Here is a 17,570-nt window from a genome sequence, read left to right on the forward strand (position 1 = left end):
TCTGTCTGCTCAGGGGACGGCTTCACTTTGAGCAACTTTGCTGCATGGATTAAATAGGAGCGTTCCTTCATGGAGACAAGAACAGTGGCCCCATTGAGAACATTTATTTTCCCACCCACTCTAGGTGCAGTTAATTCCCTTGGGAATCTTAATCTGCCCCAACCCTCATCTGGATCCTCAGCTTTGGTTCCGTGACCTTGGGCCCAGCCCCGGGGCTGTCCCTGTGTTCCCAAGAAGTGTCATGGGGAGGAGTGGAACAGGGAAGGCTGGGCAGGAAAGTGGAGGTGGCCCACGGCCCCATGCCCTCGTGTCCCCTGTCTCTCAACAGCCCAAGCCCACTAAGGGCCGCATGCGGATCCACTGTCTGGAGAACGTGGACAAGGCACTGCAGTTCCTGAAGGAGCAGAAAGTACACCTGGAAAACATGGGTTCCCACGACATTGTGGACGGGAACCACCGGCTGACCCTGGGGCTGGTCTGGACCATCATCCTCCGCTTCCAGGTACTCTAGCACAACGTCGCCTAGAGCACAGGCCACGGGCAGGTTCCACGCCACCAACTCTGACCACGGGTCCACGGCACCACAAATACGTCCAGAACCTTGGATAGCAGTTTGCCGTTGCTGCCATTGGTGTGACATCCAAGCAGGGGTCACTAGACAGGGAGCGAGATCAGCTGACTCTCCTCACTGAGCGGGGGAGGGACCCGCTTGGGTGTTGTTGGACTTGTGTGGTGAGTGCCCTGTTGCTGACCTGTAAGCTAATGTATGCAGTAGGACCACACGTTGCTCCGCAATGGACTGGAAATTTGAAAAACTACTCCTCCATCCGAGAGAGTTTAAGAACTGCGGTAGAGGTCTGGTCACAGGCTGCACGTCTCCACCTCCAACTCTGCTAGCCTCCTTCAAAAGAAGTCACCCAAATCCTCCTTATACTCTGAGCATACCTGTTGCTATTGAGTTGACTCCAACTCATGGCAACCCCATCTGTGTCAGAGGAGAACTGGGCTCTGCAGGGTTTTCAATAGATGATTTCTCGGAAGTAGATCACCAGGCCTTTCTTCCGAGGTGCCTCTGGGTGGACTTGAACCTCTAACTTTTCAGTTAGTAGCCAAGTATGTTAACTGTCCACACCACCCAGGGGCTCCTCTCTGAGCACGTTGTTGTTGTTGGGTGCTGTCGAACTGTCGAATTGCTTCTGACTCATAGTGACCCCATGTGACGAAGTAGAACAGCCCATTAGGGTTTTCTTGACTGTAATCCTTATGGGAACAGATCACCAGTTCTTTCTCCCTCGAAGCCGCTGGGTGAGTTCTAACTGCCAACCTTTCAGTTAGCAGCCAAGTGCTTAACTGTTGCGTCGCTAGGGGGCCAGTCCAATATCCTAATGCCACATGTCTCCCGATTGCCCTTCTACTCCCCCAGTGTGGCCTCCTCTACTTCCAGCCCGAAGCCGAGCCCTGTCAGTTTCACCTCCCAAACCAAGCTCCGGGAAAATGTTCACCCATCCCCCTGTGTTTCCCCCCTTGGAGGCACCAGCGCCCCTTACCTAGAGGCACTTCCACTCCTCCGATTCCCTGCGCCATTCTGCTGCCTCAGATGCCTGTGACCCGGTGTGCTGTGGCCACTAGCTCGGACTGAAAGGGCCCAGGCTCTGTCCCTGCACCCCTGTTTCCTGTATGTGCCTCTGAGTCTCTAGTTCCGCCAGGAGCCCTGCCCAGGGAATGAGGGCCCGCCTTCCTTCCTTCCTCAGATCCAAGACATCAGTGTGGAAACAGAAGACAACAAGGAGAAGAAGTCCGCCAAGGACGCCCTGCTGCTGTGGTGCCAGATGAAGACCGCAGGGTGAGTACCCAGGGGTGGGCAGTAAGGAGCCACCGCTGGGAGCTGGCCTTGAGTCCCAGGCCAGGGCTTGGCCCTGTTGGGTGCTGTTGAGTCTATTCTGACTCACAGCAACTCCATATGGCAGAGTAGAACTGCCCCGGGGGGTTTCTGGGCTATAATCTTTACTGACGCCGACCACCAGCTCTTTCTCCCATGGAGCCGCTGGGTGTATTAAAACCACTAACTTTTCAGTTAGCAGCCAAGCACTTAACTGTTGCAGCATCAGGGCTCCTTGGGCTTGGCCCTACTCACTGTTTTTCCCAGTCTCTGCCTGTCGTTGTTAGCTGCCCTCAAGTCGTCCCCTGACTTATGGTGACCCCATGTACAATAGAATGAATTGTTTCCTGGTCCAGCACTATCTTCATGATTGGCTGGAGATCCAACTATTGTGATCCACAGGGTGTTTGTTCATTGGCTTATTTTCAGAAGCAGGTTGTCAGATCTTCCTCCTCTCCATTGATAGGTATCCCAATGTCAACGTGCACAACTTTACCACCAGCTGGAGAGATGGGCTGGCCTTCAACGCCATCGTGCACAAACACCGGTGAGAAGACAGGGTTAGCCAGCACCTCTAATCTGCGGGATCGGCTAACGGCCCAGGGCCACAGGCGCGTAGAGGAGGAGACAAGCTACCTAGCGGTTACTAGGAGTGAATATTCGGGGAGAAACCAGGGTGTGGGGGTAGAGTACTGCAGAGGGAACTTGGGAAGGAGTGAGAGGGGTACAGGCTGGAGGAGGGACCAGTGGGTGTGGGTGTGGGTTGCCTAGCTATGTTCAACACTGACTGGTGATTTAGGGATAAAGACAGGAGTGGACTGACTTGCCCTCTTTAGAACCTCACATGCTTTGGGTACCTTCTCTCTTCCTTCCCCTCCCAGGCCAGACCTGCTGGATTTCGAGTCCCTAAAGAAGTGTAATGCACACTACAATCTGCAAAATGCTTTCAATCTGGCTGAGAAGGAGCTGGGGCTCACCAAGCTGCTGGATCCTGAAGGTGGGGGCAGAGCTGGATAAAGAGGCTGTAGGACAGAGACAGCACATGGATTGGTGGCTGCTGGGGGCCAGGTGGCAGGGGAGGTTCAGAGCGACTCTTGATGAGTATAGGGTTTCTCTTTGGGGTGATGAAAATGTTCGGGAATTAGTGGCGATGGCTACACAACCTTGAGAATACACTAAAAACCACTGCATTGTATGCTTACATAGTGAATTTTATGGTATGTGGATTATATCTCAATTTAAAAAAAGCTATAGGAGAAAGGCAGAAGGAACCCTGGGAGTTAGGGTCTAGCCCGGTGCTACCATGGAGCAGTTGTGTGACTTAGAACCATCCCTTGGCCTCTGCGTGGCTCAGTTTCTTCATCTCTAAAACATGGGGATTGGTCTACATGGTCTCTAAGAGCCCTACTTATTCTGAAGATCTAAGCTTCTAAAGGAAGCTCCATGACCTGGAGGCGTCACCAGTAACTGGCCTTATGGTCCACTGCCCCACCGACGGGCTCCAGTGGTGCTGATCCAGCGCGATGGTATCAGCAATGCACGCTGAGTTCTTATTTTGCACCTGGTGCTGCGCTGGATACTCCTTATCTAATGTAATCCTCACAACAGCCCTTTGGAATAAGTGCTGGTATTATCCTCTGTTTACAGAAGAGGAAATGGGGCCTATGAAGGTTAAGTGTCTTGCCCAAGGTCAAACGGCAGGTGGAGCTGAGACTTGAACTCAGGCCACCTGGCTCCAGAGCCTGTTTTCTCCATCATCTCTCTGAGAGAGTGGACAGCAAACTTGGTATGGCCAGAAAAGGGAAGGCAGAGGGTCGAGGGACCTTCTCAGGCTCATTGGGCAGATTGTGGACTGGGTCGTTTTCTCCCTGATTTCCATCCCACCCATGCCCCATCTCCTCTGCCTCCTTACTCCACAACAACAGAAATCAGTTAAGGGGTGATGGAAGTAGACTAAAGAGCACATAAGCCCAGGATTCTCTAACTTTCTGACATGATTTAAATGGCTCTTGCCTGTGTGTTTTCAGAGCTAGTCAAGAGGCCTTCCAGTCTCCTAGGCTTCCCTTAAAAAAAAGAAAATGCCAGGGGTTCAATTTTGACTCATGGCTACCCCACGTGTGTCAGAGTAGAACTGTGTTCCATAGGGTTTTCGGTGGCTGATTTTTCGGAAGTAGATCACCAGGCCTTTCTTCCACGGTTCCTGTGGGTGGATCCAAACCTCCAGCCTTTTGGTTAACAGCCGAGCGCGTTAACCACTTGCACCATCCAGGGGCTCCCTGTCTTGCCTTCAGGTGGGATAGCCTGACTTAACTAAGGGAGTCCAGGGATTCAAGTCATAGTCTGCCCTGTGGGGGAGCCGAGATTCAGCTGCAAGGACATGCACCTCCAGGGCCCACGGCTGGCCTTTGGGTCGAGGTTAGAAACAGAGCTATGGCTGAGCCCCGAGATGCCTGGACCCCCCAGACCTGTCACTCTGAACATCCCAGGTTCAGGAAGCTTAGTTTGTACCTTGTGTCTTGCTGCCCCTGAATTGATTGACTCTTTAGACATCTTTCCAGCCCGTAAGTCCACAGTCCATCCCCACTGGGAATGTGGTTTCTTGCCTCTCTTCCCCAGACAGCTGATCTTGGTCTCCCTTGGGAACACTGGGTGAGACTTTGTGGCTGTCTAGGTTTTATGCGATACTTGACGGGCCCTTCCCATTTCTAGGGGTAAAGTGAGCTTTTCCATAGCCTTTCTTTTAGTCTGAATGGTTTAGTTGTTTTGCTCTGACAGAGGCCTTGGGAAGCTGGGGTGGGATGGGGAGGGGCCTGGGATTGGAGTGAGCCCAGTTGTAGGTATACTTCTGGGAGGCAGGTTTCTAACCACCTTGCCTGACCTGAGGGATCATTCTTCTCAGATGTGAATGTGGACCAACCAGATGAGAAATCAATCATCACCTACGTGGCTACATACTACCACTACTTCTCTAAGATGAAGGCCCTGGCTGTGGAAGGCAAAAGAATCGGCAAGGTACTTTCCACCTGGGGGCAGTAGGCGTAAAGGCCTAAGGAGGCCTGACCCAGGGGTCTTCCTCCCCTCGATCGGGCCAGGCCGGGGGAAGCTGCAGGACCAGACCTCTCAGTGGTCCTCGTCTGGCAGGTGCTGGACCACGCCCTGGAGGCAGAGCGCCTGGTGGAGAAGTATGAGTCACTGGCCTCAGAGCTGCTGCAGTGGATCGAGCAAACCATCGTGACCCTCAATGACCGGCAGCTGGCCAACTCCCTGAGCGGGGTCCAGAACCAGCTTCAGTCCTTCAACTCCTACCGCACTGTGGAGAAGCCACCCAAGTAGGTGCCCTGGGCCACACTCTGCCGGGGTGTGCCTGCCCAGAGCTGGGCTCACGTGAGAGGAACCCCACATTAGGGCAGCCTTTTGGGAGGAAATTTGGCAGTCCAGGATACAATGCACTGCAGGATCATTTTCCCTGGCTCAAAATACCAGAGGTATCCAAGCTACATAATGGTTCCAAAATAATTTTTTTTTTGTAATATTTATTTTGTTTTTGGTGAAAATATACAGAGCAAAATATGCATCCATTCAACAATTTCTACACATACAACAATACTGGGGAAGTCGTAGGAGCTCCATAGACACGTTTAGACTCCCTGAGGGACTGAATTACTGGGCTGAGGGTTAGGGACCATGGTCTTGGGGGACTTCTAGCTCGACTGACATAACATGGTTCATAAAGAAAATATTCTACATCATACTTTGGTGAGTGAAGTCTGAGGTCTTAAAAGTGGCCATCTAAGCTACTCCACTGGTCCCGCCCCATCTGGAGCAAGGGAGAATGAAGAAAACTAAAGACACAAGGGAAAGATTAGTCCAAAGGACTAATGGACCACAACTACCACAGCCTCCACCAGACTGAGGCCAACACAACTAGATGGTGCCCAGCTACCACCACCAACTGCTCTGACAGGGATTACAATAGAGGGTCCCTGACAGAGCTGGAGAAAAATGTAGAACAAAATTCAAACTCACAAAAATAGACCAGACTTACTGGTCTGACAGAGACTGGAGAAACCCCGAGAGTATGGCCCCTGGACACATTTTTAGCTCAGTACTGAGGTCACTCCCAAGGTTCACCCTTCAGCCAAAGATTAGACAGGCCCATAAAACAAAATGAGGCTAAAGGACAAGAAGCAGGAGAGGACAGGAAAGCTGGACAAATGGAAATGGGGAACCCAAGGCTGAGAAGGGGAGAGTGGTGACATGTCACAGGATTGACAACCAATGTCACAAAACAATATGTGTATTAATTGTTTAATGAGAAACTAATTTGATCTGTAAACCTTCATCTAAAGCACAATAAAAAAATTTTTTTTAAAAACAACCAGGCATGAGAAATGGAAAACTGGGCAAAGGAACAGAGGCAGGAATAAACTAGGCATTCTGAAAATAAATAAACGTGAAGCTGGAAAAAAGAATCTCTACACCTACAGTTCCGTAACATTGGCTACATTCTTTGCTTTGTATCAACAATTTACTCATATTTCTACTCAAATTGTTTCCCCGCCTTTAACTTAGACTCACCACCCCCTAGCCTTTTCATCTATGCTGTAGAGTTACTATTGTCAATTTGGTATCACATACATGATCTTTTAAGAGTGTGCAATACTCAGGGTATACATCCCTTACTAATTGAGCTGAAGATGACTTCAAGGAATAGTTTTGGTTAAAAGTTTAAAGAATATCTCAGGCAGTAGTTTTGTGGGCTCCTCCAGTGTCAATGGGTCCAGAAAGTCTGGAATCTTTAAAAATTTTGAAGTTCTGTTCCACATTTTTCTCCCTTTTGATGAGGATTCATCTACTGTGTCCATGATCAAAACGTGTGGTCAATGGTAGCTGGATACTATCCAGTTCGTCTCGTCTCGTGGTAGAAGAGACTAATGGGATGCAACTAGTCCCATGGCCTACCTTTACAAAATCATTCATGCTGTGAAATCGACTGCTGGAGTTGGTGCGATCAGATACATAATTAGTTGAGGAGTGTCTCAGCAACCCATGGCCAGCCTATGGACAGGAGGGATTGGACCTGACAAGCAGGTCACAACTGGCAACATGGCAATATTGCTAGGTAACTTGCATGTTGCAAAGGTTGTTAATTGTCACTATATTTTAACAAAGAACTATTTTGAAGTTTGGAATTGCACTTCTGCACAGTACCTGGTCAATAAGCTTCTGTAGTTTTTCTATCATTGAGCTCTTTTGGAGTTAGTATGTTTAAGCTCCAAAATGAATATTAATTCAGAAAACATCTGTATGCATTCCAGGGGTTGATTTGGTGTGTGTCCTTTGACCCAGAAAGTTCTCCTCTGGGCATCGAACAAAGATGTAGCTTCAAGGACATTATACGAGAAAAATAAGACACGATGTAGCCACTGAAAATAATGTCAAAGAAATGTGTTTATTGACATGAAAAGATATTCATGATAAAATTATCGAAAAAGCAGGTTACCAGTTATTTGTGGCAGTAGAGTGCTACACACACAGGTTCTAGCTTCCTGAGTTCAAGTCTTGACTCTGCCACTTAGCCGTTGTGAACCTTGGGCAAGTTATTTAGCCTCTCTGTGCCTTGGTTTTCTCATCTGGAAGATGGGGACAATGGAAGAGACAGTAGATAACAGAATTAAATGGGTTCATGCATATAAAGCCCTGAGCACAGCGCCGGCCACACAGTGAGTGAGCCCTTGGTAAACGTTAGCTGTGGGTGTGATAGGATCCTGTGTGTGTAAAATAAAAAGCATAAGTGCTTATGCACCAGAGTCCTGGCAATCATTTCTGTGTAGTTTTCGGTTATTTTGGATATTGTATTGTTTGGGTTTTCTAGTATTTTCTAGCTTGTACACAAACAGCATGTAGTATTGCTTTTGTAAGAAAAGCAACACGGGACACTTGAAGTGGACAAGTGGCCTTCGACCCTGACTCCGACCTGGCCTCCTCCCTCAGGTTCACCGAGAAAGGGAACTTGGAGGTGCTGCTCTTCACCACCCAGAGCAAGCTGCGGGCCAACAACCAGAAGGTCTACACGCCCCGTGAGGGCCGGCTCATCTCTGACATCAACAAGGTCTGCAACCCCTGTCCTGTCCCAGGGCCACCTTGGACCTCCACCAGTCCCCACCACCTGAACTGGAACTCCACTGTCCCTGCTGCCCACTCCCCTCCCCAGTGCAGACATAACTCACGTGTCCTGCATGTCCCCCTTTCCTTCCATCCCTTTCTCTCCACACTTGTTGATAGCAGTCCTCAACTCATGGTGACAGAACAAAACGCTGCCCGGTCCTGCACCATCCCCCGATGGGTTTCAGATCAGACCCTCGTGATCCACAGGGTTTTCACTGGCTGATTTTCAGAAGCAGATCACCAGGCCTTTCTTCCCGGTCTATCTCAGTCTGGAAGCTCCACTGAAACCTGTTCAGCAACATAGCAACATGCAGGCCTCCACTGACAGACGGGCTGGTGGCTGCGCGTGAGGTGCATTGGCAGGGAATCGGACCCGGATTCCCTCGTGGAAGGAGAGAATTCTGCCGCTGAACCACTCCCCTGTCTCTCCACTTAGTACACATAATAAAATTCTACACCAAATCCTTTTCCTTGCTCTACACGTCCCTAACTCATTACCCCTACTTTTTTTTATTTTCCCAAACATTATAAGATTAATAAATAAATAAATAAAGTTCACCCACAGTTCTGCCACCATGACAAACCAAATGGTTTCCATGTTCCCTGTCCCCCTCCGGTCCTTGTCCATAAACGTGTTGTTTTTGCATGGCTTTGTGGCACTCACAGCCCCACCCCTGTGTCTCAGGAGTCTGACTGACCGCATTCCCCACATCCACCAGACCAAGCTTCCTGGGGCTTACCCCGTGCCCCACCCTGCTGGCCCCTCCCTCCCCTCCTGTCCTGAACCTGGCCCTCCAGCACTGATCCGGTCCCCATCCCGCAGGCCTGGGAGAGGCTTGAGAAGGCCGAGCATGAGCGTGAGCTGGCCCTGCGCACAGAGCTGATCCGCCAGGAGAAGCTGGAGCAGCTGGCCGCTCGCTTCGACAGAAAGGCCGCCATGCGGGAGACCTGGCTCAGTGAGAACCAGCGCCTCGTGTCCCAGGTACCATGTGGAGACTCTTGAGATATCCAGACTGGTCAGGAGAAATGGGGAGAGACCCTGGTGGATAAGGAGCCCTACCGTGTGGGGCTAGTGAAACAAATCCATCACAGAGACATGAATATGACCACGAAATCCAGGGGCCAGGGGCTGGAGGCTGGAGCAGGAGAAAAGGCTAGCAAGACTGGAAGGGAGGTGGCAAGAGAAAGGAGGAATAGGAAGCCAAGAACTACCTCCTGGAGGGCACCTTGCAGCAGGAGTACTCTGGGGACAGAAGGGGCGAGCAGAGAGGCTGTCCCTTGGTCCGCGAACCTGCCATTCCTGACCCCACCCCAGGACAACTTCGGGCTGGAGCTGGCGGCAGTCGAGGCGGCGGTGCGGAAGCACGAGGCCATCGAGACGGACATCATAGCCTACAGTGGCCGGGTGCAGGCGGTGGACGCCGTGGCCGCGGAGCTGGCAGCCGAGCACTACCACGACATCAAGCGCATTGCCGCGCGGCAGCACAATGTGGCGCGGCTCTGGGCCTTCCTACGGCAGATGGTGGCCGCCCGGCGGGAGCGGCTACTCCTCAACCTGGAGTTGCAAAAGGTGTTTCAGGACCTGCTCTACCTCATGGACTGGATGGAGGAGATGAAGGTATGCAGAGGTGCTCATGGTGGGTGTGCTGGGTGGGGGCTGCGTTAAGATGGAGCAGGAGCCGCAGGGCACAGCCGTGGGGGACATTCCATTCAGAGTAGGTACCCGTGCAGGGTCCTGTGCCCAGTTCTGACGAGCACAACAGATAGGTCCCTGTTCTCATGGGGCTACGTTCTAGTGGGAGGAGGCTGAAACCTGCTGCCGTCGAGTCCATTCCAACTCGTAGCGACCCTAGAGGACAGAGTAGAACTGCCCCACAGGGTTTCGAAGGCTGTAATCTGTATGGAAACAGACCACCGCATCTTTCTCCCAAGGATTGGCTGGTGGGTTGGAACCGCCGACCTTTCAGTTAGCAGGTGAGCGCTTTAGCCACTGCACTACTAGAGCTCCTTGGGCGGAGACTGAGAACATGTGAATAAACAAGGTGCCGGTGAGCACAAAGGCTCTGAGGAAACTGGAGCAGGGCCATGTGATGGGGTGGTCAGAGACCAGGATCATCACAGCAAGGAGCCAGCAGCGGGAGAGCTGAGGAGAGAACATTCTGGAAAGAAGGAACAGCTAGGTGAAGGCCCTAGGCTTGACCGGGTGTGGCATGATCAGGGTCAGAAGAAAGGCCAGTGGGGCCAGAGTTGTGTGGAGAGGTTGGAGGCAGTGGCATGAGATAAGGGGGCAGCAGCCGGCTTACTCGGGGCCTTACAGGCTGAGTCTGGATCTTGTCAAAGTAACAGGGAGCATTTAAAGTGAGCGGAAGGCTCTGAAAATGGAAGAGAGGTGATTCTGACTTAATATTGTTTAAAAAAAAAAAGTCACTTTAGTTAGTACGTGAAGGATTGCAGGCAGCCGGAAGTGGAAGCAAAGAGACCAGTTAGAGGCTGGGCCATCATCTAGGCCCAAGAAAGGGACCAGGACGAGTTGGAGATGCTCTAAAGATGGCCAGGATGCTGGAAACTGAGCCCCTGTGATAGGACGGCAGCCGGACAGCATGCCAGAAGCTGAGCCCCAATGACAGGAACCAAAAAAAAACCAAGCCCGTTGCCATCGAGTCGATTCCAACTCATAGCGACCCTATAGGACAGAGTAGAACTGCCCCATAGGGTTTCCAAGGAGCAGCTGGTGGATTCAAACTGCTGACCTTTCGGTTAGTAGCTGTAGCTCTTAGCCACTGCGCCACCAGGGTTTCCCAATGATAGGAGGGCAGTGATAATTCTGGGGCCGAAAAGATGGGTCACAGCAGAGATTCCAGGAGCAGGGTTTAGGAAGAAAGTCATTCCAAGGGAAGGGAATTGAGGACAAAGAGGCCAATGTGCCAGGACAGAACTGGCGGGAGCAGGTGTGCTCACCTGGTGAACACCTAGAGCCGTCCAGGAAAATGGGGTGAGGTTAGCCGCATCTGTGTGCAGGGCTGGGAGGTCCGGCTAGGAGGGGACTGGGCAGCTGCGAGGCTCACTGGCTCGCCACGTGTCCTGGCAGGGCCGGCTGCAGTCTCAGGACCTGGGCAAGCACCTGGCTGGAGTAGAGGACCTGCTACAGCTGCACGAGCTGGTGGAAGCCGACATCGCTGTGCAGGCTGAGCGGGTGCGGGCGGTCAGCGCTTCTGCACTGCGCTTCTGCGACCCGGGGATAGGTGAACATCCGGGAAGGGCTGGAAAAGGGAGGGCTGGAAGGAGACCATGAAGAGTTGGAGCAGCAAGACTGGGAAAGCCTGGGGACATGGAGGGTGAGGGGTGGCCAAGTTAAACCAGGGAGGGAGGGCTGTTTGTGTTTGTGGAGTGGAGATTCCTATCAGGGGTAGAGGCTGGGGGCAGCCAGAGGACTGGGTCCAGCTCTCAACCCCCAACCGTGGCTTTTCCAGAGTACAAGCCATGTGACCCTCAGCTGGTGTCAGAGCGGGTGGCCACCCTGGAGCAAAGCTACGAGGCACTGTGTGAGCTGGCCGCGGCACGGCGGGCCCGGCTGGAGGAGTCGAGGCGCCTCTGGCGCTTCCTCTGGGAGGTGGGTGAGGCCGAAGCCTGGGTGCGGGAGCAGCAGCACCTCCTGGCCTCTGCTGAAACTGGCCGAGACCTGACCGGCGTCCTCCGCCTGCTCAACAAGCACACAGCCCTGCGAGGTGAGATGAGCGGCCGCTTGGGGCCCCTGAAGCTCACCCTGGAGCAGGGCCAGCAGCTAGTGGCCGAGGGCCACCCGGGAGCAGGGCAGGCGGCTGCCCGCGCTGCCGAGCTCCAAGCCCAGTGGGAGCGGCTGGAGGCCCTAGCGGAGGAGCGGGCCCAGCGGCTGGCCCAGGCCGCCAGCCTCTACCAGTTCCAGGCAGATGCAAATGACATGGAGGCCTGGCTGGTGGATGCGCTGCGCCTGGTGTCCAGCCCCGAGCTGGGGCACGACGAGTTCTCCACGCAGGCCCTGGCCAGGCAGCACCGGGCCCTGGAGGAGGAGATCCGAGGCCACCGGCCCACACTGGACGCCCTGAGGGAGCAGGCTGTGGCCCTGCCTCCCGCACTGAGCCGGGCCCCCGAGGTGCAGGGCAGGGTGCCCACCCTGGAGCAGCACTACCAGGAGCTGCAGGCCCGGGCAGGCGAGCGGGCACGGGCCCTGGAGGCGGCCCTGGCGCTCTACACCATGCTTAGCGAGGCTGGAGCCTGCGGCCTCTGGGTGGAGGAGAAGGAGCAGTGGCTCAACGGGCTCGCTCTGCCTGAGCGCCTGGAGGACCTGGAGGTCGTGCAGCAAAGGTAGGGCTCCCACCAGCATGGCCACAGTGTGCAGTGGCGGCTCCCACCCTAAACCGCCAGCTCCTGCTACATCCCTTTGAGCCTTAACGGTTGTCTGTTTTTGTTTTCGGAGTCCCTGGGTGGCAGAAACGGTTAACACCCTCAGCTACTGACCAAAAGATTGGCAGTTAGCGCCCACCCAGAGGCACCTCAAAAGAAAGGACTGGCAATCTGCTTCTGAAAAATCAACCATTGAAAACCCTATGGAGCACAGTTCTACTCTGACACACGTGGGGTAACCATCAGTTGGAGTCGACTTGTTGGCAACCAGTGGTGTTTTTTGTTTTAACAAAAAATATTAAACATAAGCAAAAGGGGGTGAATTATGCAACAAATTGCTCAGATTTAATACTAGTCGAGATCTTGCTCCGTTTGATTCACCTCCCTTTCTTAAAGCAAATTCCCACTATTGTCATTTCACCCCTACATTCTTCTGGACGCATCCTTTAGGACATATTAGGAAGTCTTCTTAAATACAACCTGTTATTTTTTAATTGTATGTGCAGACTTAAAATGGCTGCGGAATTGAAGTTATAAATCTTTAAGACCAAGACACTTGTTTAACCGCTCCCGAAAATGTTTTGTTTGTAGACTAATCTTAAAATCATTTAGAAAGGACGTCTTTCTCTTAGAGCCAGGATGCCATCATCATACAGAAAAAAATTGGCCATGCCTTGGTATTGCCTACCACTCAGTCTATAATCAGATTTTCCTAGTGGTTTTACAAATGATTTTCTGAGTGTTGAAGCTCTCCTATTACAGGGATCAGCAAACCAAAGCCCTCGGGCCAACTCCTGCCCCCTGCCTGTTTTTGTAAATAAAGTTTTATTGGAACACGGTCATGCTCATTCATGTCTACATTGTCCATGGCTGCTTTTGCTCTACAACAGCAAAGGTGAATAACTGTGTCTGAGACCGTATGGCCCACAACACCTAAAATATTTATTATCTGACGCTTTACAGAAAAGGTTTATCGATCTCTGTCCTATTAGAATGTAAAATACTCCCAGGAGAAGTTATACTTCTCATTTTTACTGCTTTAACAGATACTTTTTGGTTATTACTTCATTCTTTGACACTTATTGGTAGGATGGGACTCAGGTAGGCAGCTAAGGGGTAAGTTCCAGGAGGGAAAAGAGAGGCTTCAATAATGCATGGGGCCCTAAGCCAGGGACTAACTTGACCTGTTGTGCAGCTGTTCCTGGCCTTGAACTTTGTCTATGTTTTTGAGCAACTCTAGAGATGATTGTTTTTCAGTTTGTTTGTGGGGAGGGGGGGCCTCTTCCTTGACCCACAGATACCATGAATCTTGTAGGCTCCAAGGGGCAGAGAATCCTAGGAATAAGCCTCATGTGCAAGTAGAGGAGTTCTCATAGGCGTCCAAGGGAGATGCTTCACACCATTCACACCCAGCTTTGCTACCTCATCAGGTTCGAGACCCTGGAGCCCGAAATGAACACCCTTGCAGCGCGAATCACTGCTGTGAATGACATTGCTGAGCAGCTGCTGAAGGCCAACCCCCCGGGCAAGGGCAGCATTGTGGACACCCAGAAGCAGCTCAACCACAGGTAGGGCTGGGGAGGGCAGTCCTAGAGAACTGAGAACAGATGCAGCAGGTGGGGGTGGCAACTGGAAGAGTTTTGTAGGGCCTGGAATAGTAGCTAAAACTAAGAAAGGAAACCCATTTAGAACATGATGGGGAAGGAGAAATGATGAAAGAGACAAAAGCAGACGCAAAGGTGTCTGAAGAGGCTGGTGACTGGACAGAAGCAATCAAGAGGAGAAGGGGTAAAGGGCAAGTGAGTGGACAGCAGCCTTCTTTTTTTGCGTTTTTTTATTATTATTATACTTTATTGTGTTTGTGGTAAAAGTTTACACAGCAAGTTAGTTTCCCGTTTAACAATTTCTATACATATTTTTGAAGCTCTGATGACACAGTGGTTAAGAGCTCGGCTGCCAACCAAAAGGTCGGTAGTTCAAATCTACCAGCCACTCCTTGGAAACCCTATGGGGCAGTTCTACTCTGACCTATAGGGTTGTTATGTGTCAGAATTGACTCAACGGCACCTAACAACAACATACATATTGTTTGGTGACATTGGTTACATTTTTCACGATGTGTGAACATTCTCATTATTTCCATTCTGGTCATTCCATACCCATTAATCTAGCTTCCTTGCCCTCTCCCCTTACCTTTTCATCTTTGCTTTAGGGTAAATGTTGACCATTTGGTCTCGTGTAGATGATTTTTTTTTTTTTTTGGTAGATGATTTTTTAAAGGCGCACAGTACTCATGGGTGATACTGTTTATTTTGTGCACCAATTTGTTATTTAGCTGAAAGCAACTTCTGGGTGTGGTTTCAGTACATAGTTTAAAGGGCAAAAGTCTCAAGGATTCCTCTAGTCTCTACTGGTCCAGTAAGTCCGACTTTTTTCAAAAATTTGAGTTTTGTTCTACGTTTTTCTCCCATTCTCTTGTGTCCTTGGTCAGAATGGCTGGTAGTGGTAGCTGGGCACTATCTAGTTCTTCCAGTCTCAGGATAGATGAGGCCGTGGTTTGTGTAGACTATTAGTCCTGTAGACTTAAAACAGCCTCTTTAAAAGTAGAAGCATTTTGGTGGGTCCTCAATAAGTTAAACAATAATTCCACTTCTAGGTTCATACCCAAAAGAATTGAAGACAGGGAGACAGACAGACACTTCTATGCCAATTTTCATAGCAGCACTGTTCACAATAGCCAAAAGGTAGAAACAACCCAAATTTCTATCAACTAATGAACAGATAAACAGAATATTGTCCTCCATACAATGGACTATTATTCAGCCATTAAGAGGAATGAAGCTCTAATACATCCTACAAGATGAACCTTGAAAACATTATGCTTGAGTGAAAGAAGCTAGACACAAAAGGTCACACATCGTATGATTCCATTTCAGTGAAATGTCCAGAATAGGAAAATCTATACAGACAGAGAGCAGAATCATGGTTTCCAGGGGCTGGGAAGGAGAATGGAAAGTGACTGCTTAATGCATGTAGCATTTTCTTTTGGCGTGATGAGATGTTCTGCAACTCGATAGTGGTGTTGGTTGCACAACATTGTGAATGTACTAAATGCCATTGAAAACAAGGGAGTGAAAAAAAAAAGATGACTATAACTTGCCAAAACTGACTTAGGAAGAAATAGAAATCCTGGCTAGTCATATATATTTCAAAATGCTTAAAGTGGTGAATTTTATGTTATGTGCATTTTACCACAATTAAGAAGAAGCAGGTGGGCAGAACATAGCAAGGGAGAGAGAAGCCAGAAGAAGCTTTCAAATGTATATGGTCAGGGCAGGGAAGCTGAGCAACTCCAAACTCTCCCACTGCCCTCAGGTGGCAGCAGTTTCGGTCCCTGGCAGATGGCAAGAAGGCAGCACTGACATCAGCCCTGAGCATCCAGAACTACCACTTAGAGTGCACAGAGACCCAGGCCTGGATGAGAGAAAAGATCAAGGTCATTGAGTCCACCCAGGGCCTGGGCAATGACCTGGCTGGGGTGCTGGCACTGCAACGTAAGCTGGCTGGCACAGAGCGGGACCTGGAGGCCATTGCTGCCCGGGTAGATGAGCTGACTCGAGAGGCAAATGCCCTGGCCACTGGCCATCCAGCCCAAGCCCCCGCCATCAATACCCGTCTTGGAGAGGTGCAAGCCAGCTGGGAGGACCTAAGGGCCACCATGCGACGTCGAGAGGAATCACTGGGTGAGGCACGGAGACTGCAGGACTTCCTCCGCAGCTTGGATGATTTCCAGGCTTGGTTGGGCCGCACACAGACCGCTGTAGCCTCTGAAGAAGGGCCAGCCACCCTGCCTGAAGCAGAGGCCCTCCTTGCCCAACACGCAGCCCTGCGAGGAGAGGTGGAACGGGCCCAGAGTGAATACAGCCGGTTGCGGGCCTTGGGTGAGGAGGTGACCCAAGACCAGGCTGATCCCCAGTGCCTCTTCCTACGGCAGCGACTGGAAGCTCTGGGAACTGGCTGGGAGGAGCTAGGCCGCATGTGGGAGAGCCGGCAAGGCCGCCTGGCCCAGGCCCATGGCTTCCAAGGGTTCCTGCGGGATGCTCGCCAGGCTGAGGGCGTGCTCAGCAGCCAGGTGAGAGCCCAGAGAATGGGGGCAAAGTCCTATCCAGGAAGAAGAGGGAAATAAGAACCAGGGGAAGCATGAACTAGCAGAGTGATGGACTGGGCAGGGAGAAATCCTAATGGGTAGAGTAGCTGAGGAAACAGAATGGGCAGGAAGAACATGTTAGAAAAACAAGGGAGTGAAGGGAAAAAAAAAGATGTAGCTATAACTTGCCAAAAGTGACAGGAAGAAATAGAAATCCTGGCTAGTCATATGACTCTTAAATAAACCTAATCAGTAACTAGAAATAAGATGGAACGGGAATTTGGACTGTTAAAAGTCTCCCGCCAAGCTCTCTTGTAACTTTTTGAGACTCACACATAATCAGGCACCCTCACCCCCTCCATCTTCAGAGCTAGATGCTCTACTCCGCCACTCTTCCGATTGGCCTCTGCTCCTCAGATATGTCCTCTGGTTAGGTCCCTTCTGAGTCACTCTGCCCTTTGAGAAGTGAGCTCGATATCTCCCCTCCCACACAGGAATATGTTCTGTCTCACACGGAGATGCCGGGGACACTCCAGGCTGCTGATGCTGCCATAAAAAAACTAGAAGATTTTATAAGCACCATGGATGCCAATGGGGAGCGAATCCGTGGGCTCCTAGAGGCCGGGCGTCAATTGGTGTCTGAGGGCAACATCCATGCCGAGAAGATCCAAGAGAAGGCAGACTCCATTGAGAGGAGGTATGATGAGGACAGTGGGTAAATGAGGGGCCTGAAAGGGAAATACATGAAAACAGGATGGCCTCGAAAGTCGAGAATGTGGCCCAGGCAAACTGACAGATGGGGAGGGATAGCTGACAAAAAGTGGAAGCAGAAGAACCAAATAGTTAGAGAGGAGCTAAACCTTGCATTAGGAAACTCTACCTCCTCACACTAGGGCCAGATGAAGTCTATAGGGGGAGCTGGACACTGGAATCAGGACTCCTGGGCTGTCCTGTGGTGCTTCTGGGAGGGATTATCCCTATAGTAGGAGGACTGAA

At 51.1% G+C, this 17,570-nt stretch overlaps 1 protein-coding gene across 4 annotated transcripts in view; it reads left to right on the forward strand.

The window, feature by feature from the left end:
• Nucleotides 1-17,570, forward strand: part of SPTBN2 (spectrin beta, non-erythrocytic 2) — a 71,901-nt gene that overhangs the window by 36,188 nt on the left and 18,143 nt on the right. For all 4 annotated transcript variants that reach the window (XM_064287728.1, XM_064287727.1, XM_064287729.1 and 1 more), the window contains 14 exons: nt 329-502; nt 1,752-1,843; nt 2,346-2,426; nt 2,761-2,876; nt 4,779-4,891; nt 5,021-5,208; nt 7,874-7,991; nt 8,871-9,029; nt 9,363-9,665; nt 11,136-11,289; nt 11,518-12,388; nt 13,858-13,995; nt 15,803-16,559; nt 17,069-17,271. In XM_064287728.1, the coding sequence (XP_064143798.1) occupies nt 329-502; nt 1,752-1,843; nt 2,346-2,426; nt 2,761-2,876; nt 4,779-4,891; nt 5,021-5,208; nt 7,874-7,991; nt 8,871-9,029; nt 9,363-9,665; nt 11,136-11,289; nt 11,518-12,388; nt 13,858-13,995; nt 15,803-16,559; nt 17,069-17,271 (3,467 nt within the window). The remainder of the gene's footprint in view (nt 1-328; nt 503-1,751; nt 1,844-2,345; nt 2,427-2,760; nt 2,877-4,778; nt 4,892-5,020; nt 5,209-7,873; nt 7,992-8,870; nt 9,030-9,362; nt 9,666-11,135; nt 11,290-11,517; nt 12,389-13,857; nt 13,996-15,802; nt 16,560-17,068; nt 17,272-17,570) is intronic.

The sequence above is a fragment of the Loxodonta africana genome, chromosome 7 (genome assembly GCF_030014295.1).
Source record: "Loxodonta africana isolate mLoxAfr1 chromosome 7, mLoxAfr1.hap2, whole genome shotgun sequence".
NCBI lineage: Eukaryota > Metazoa > Chordata > Mammalia > Proboscidea > Elephantidae > Loxodonta > Loxodonta africana.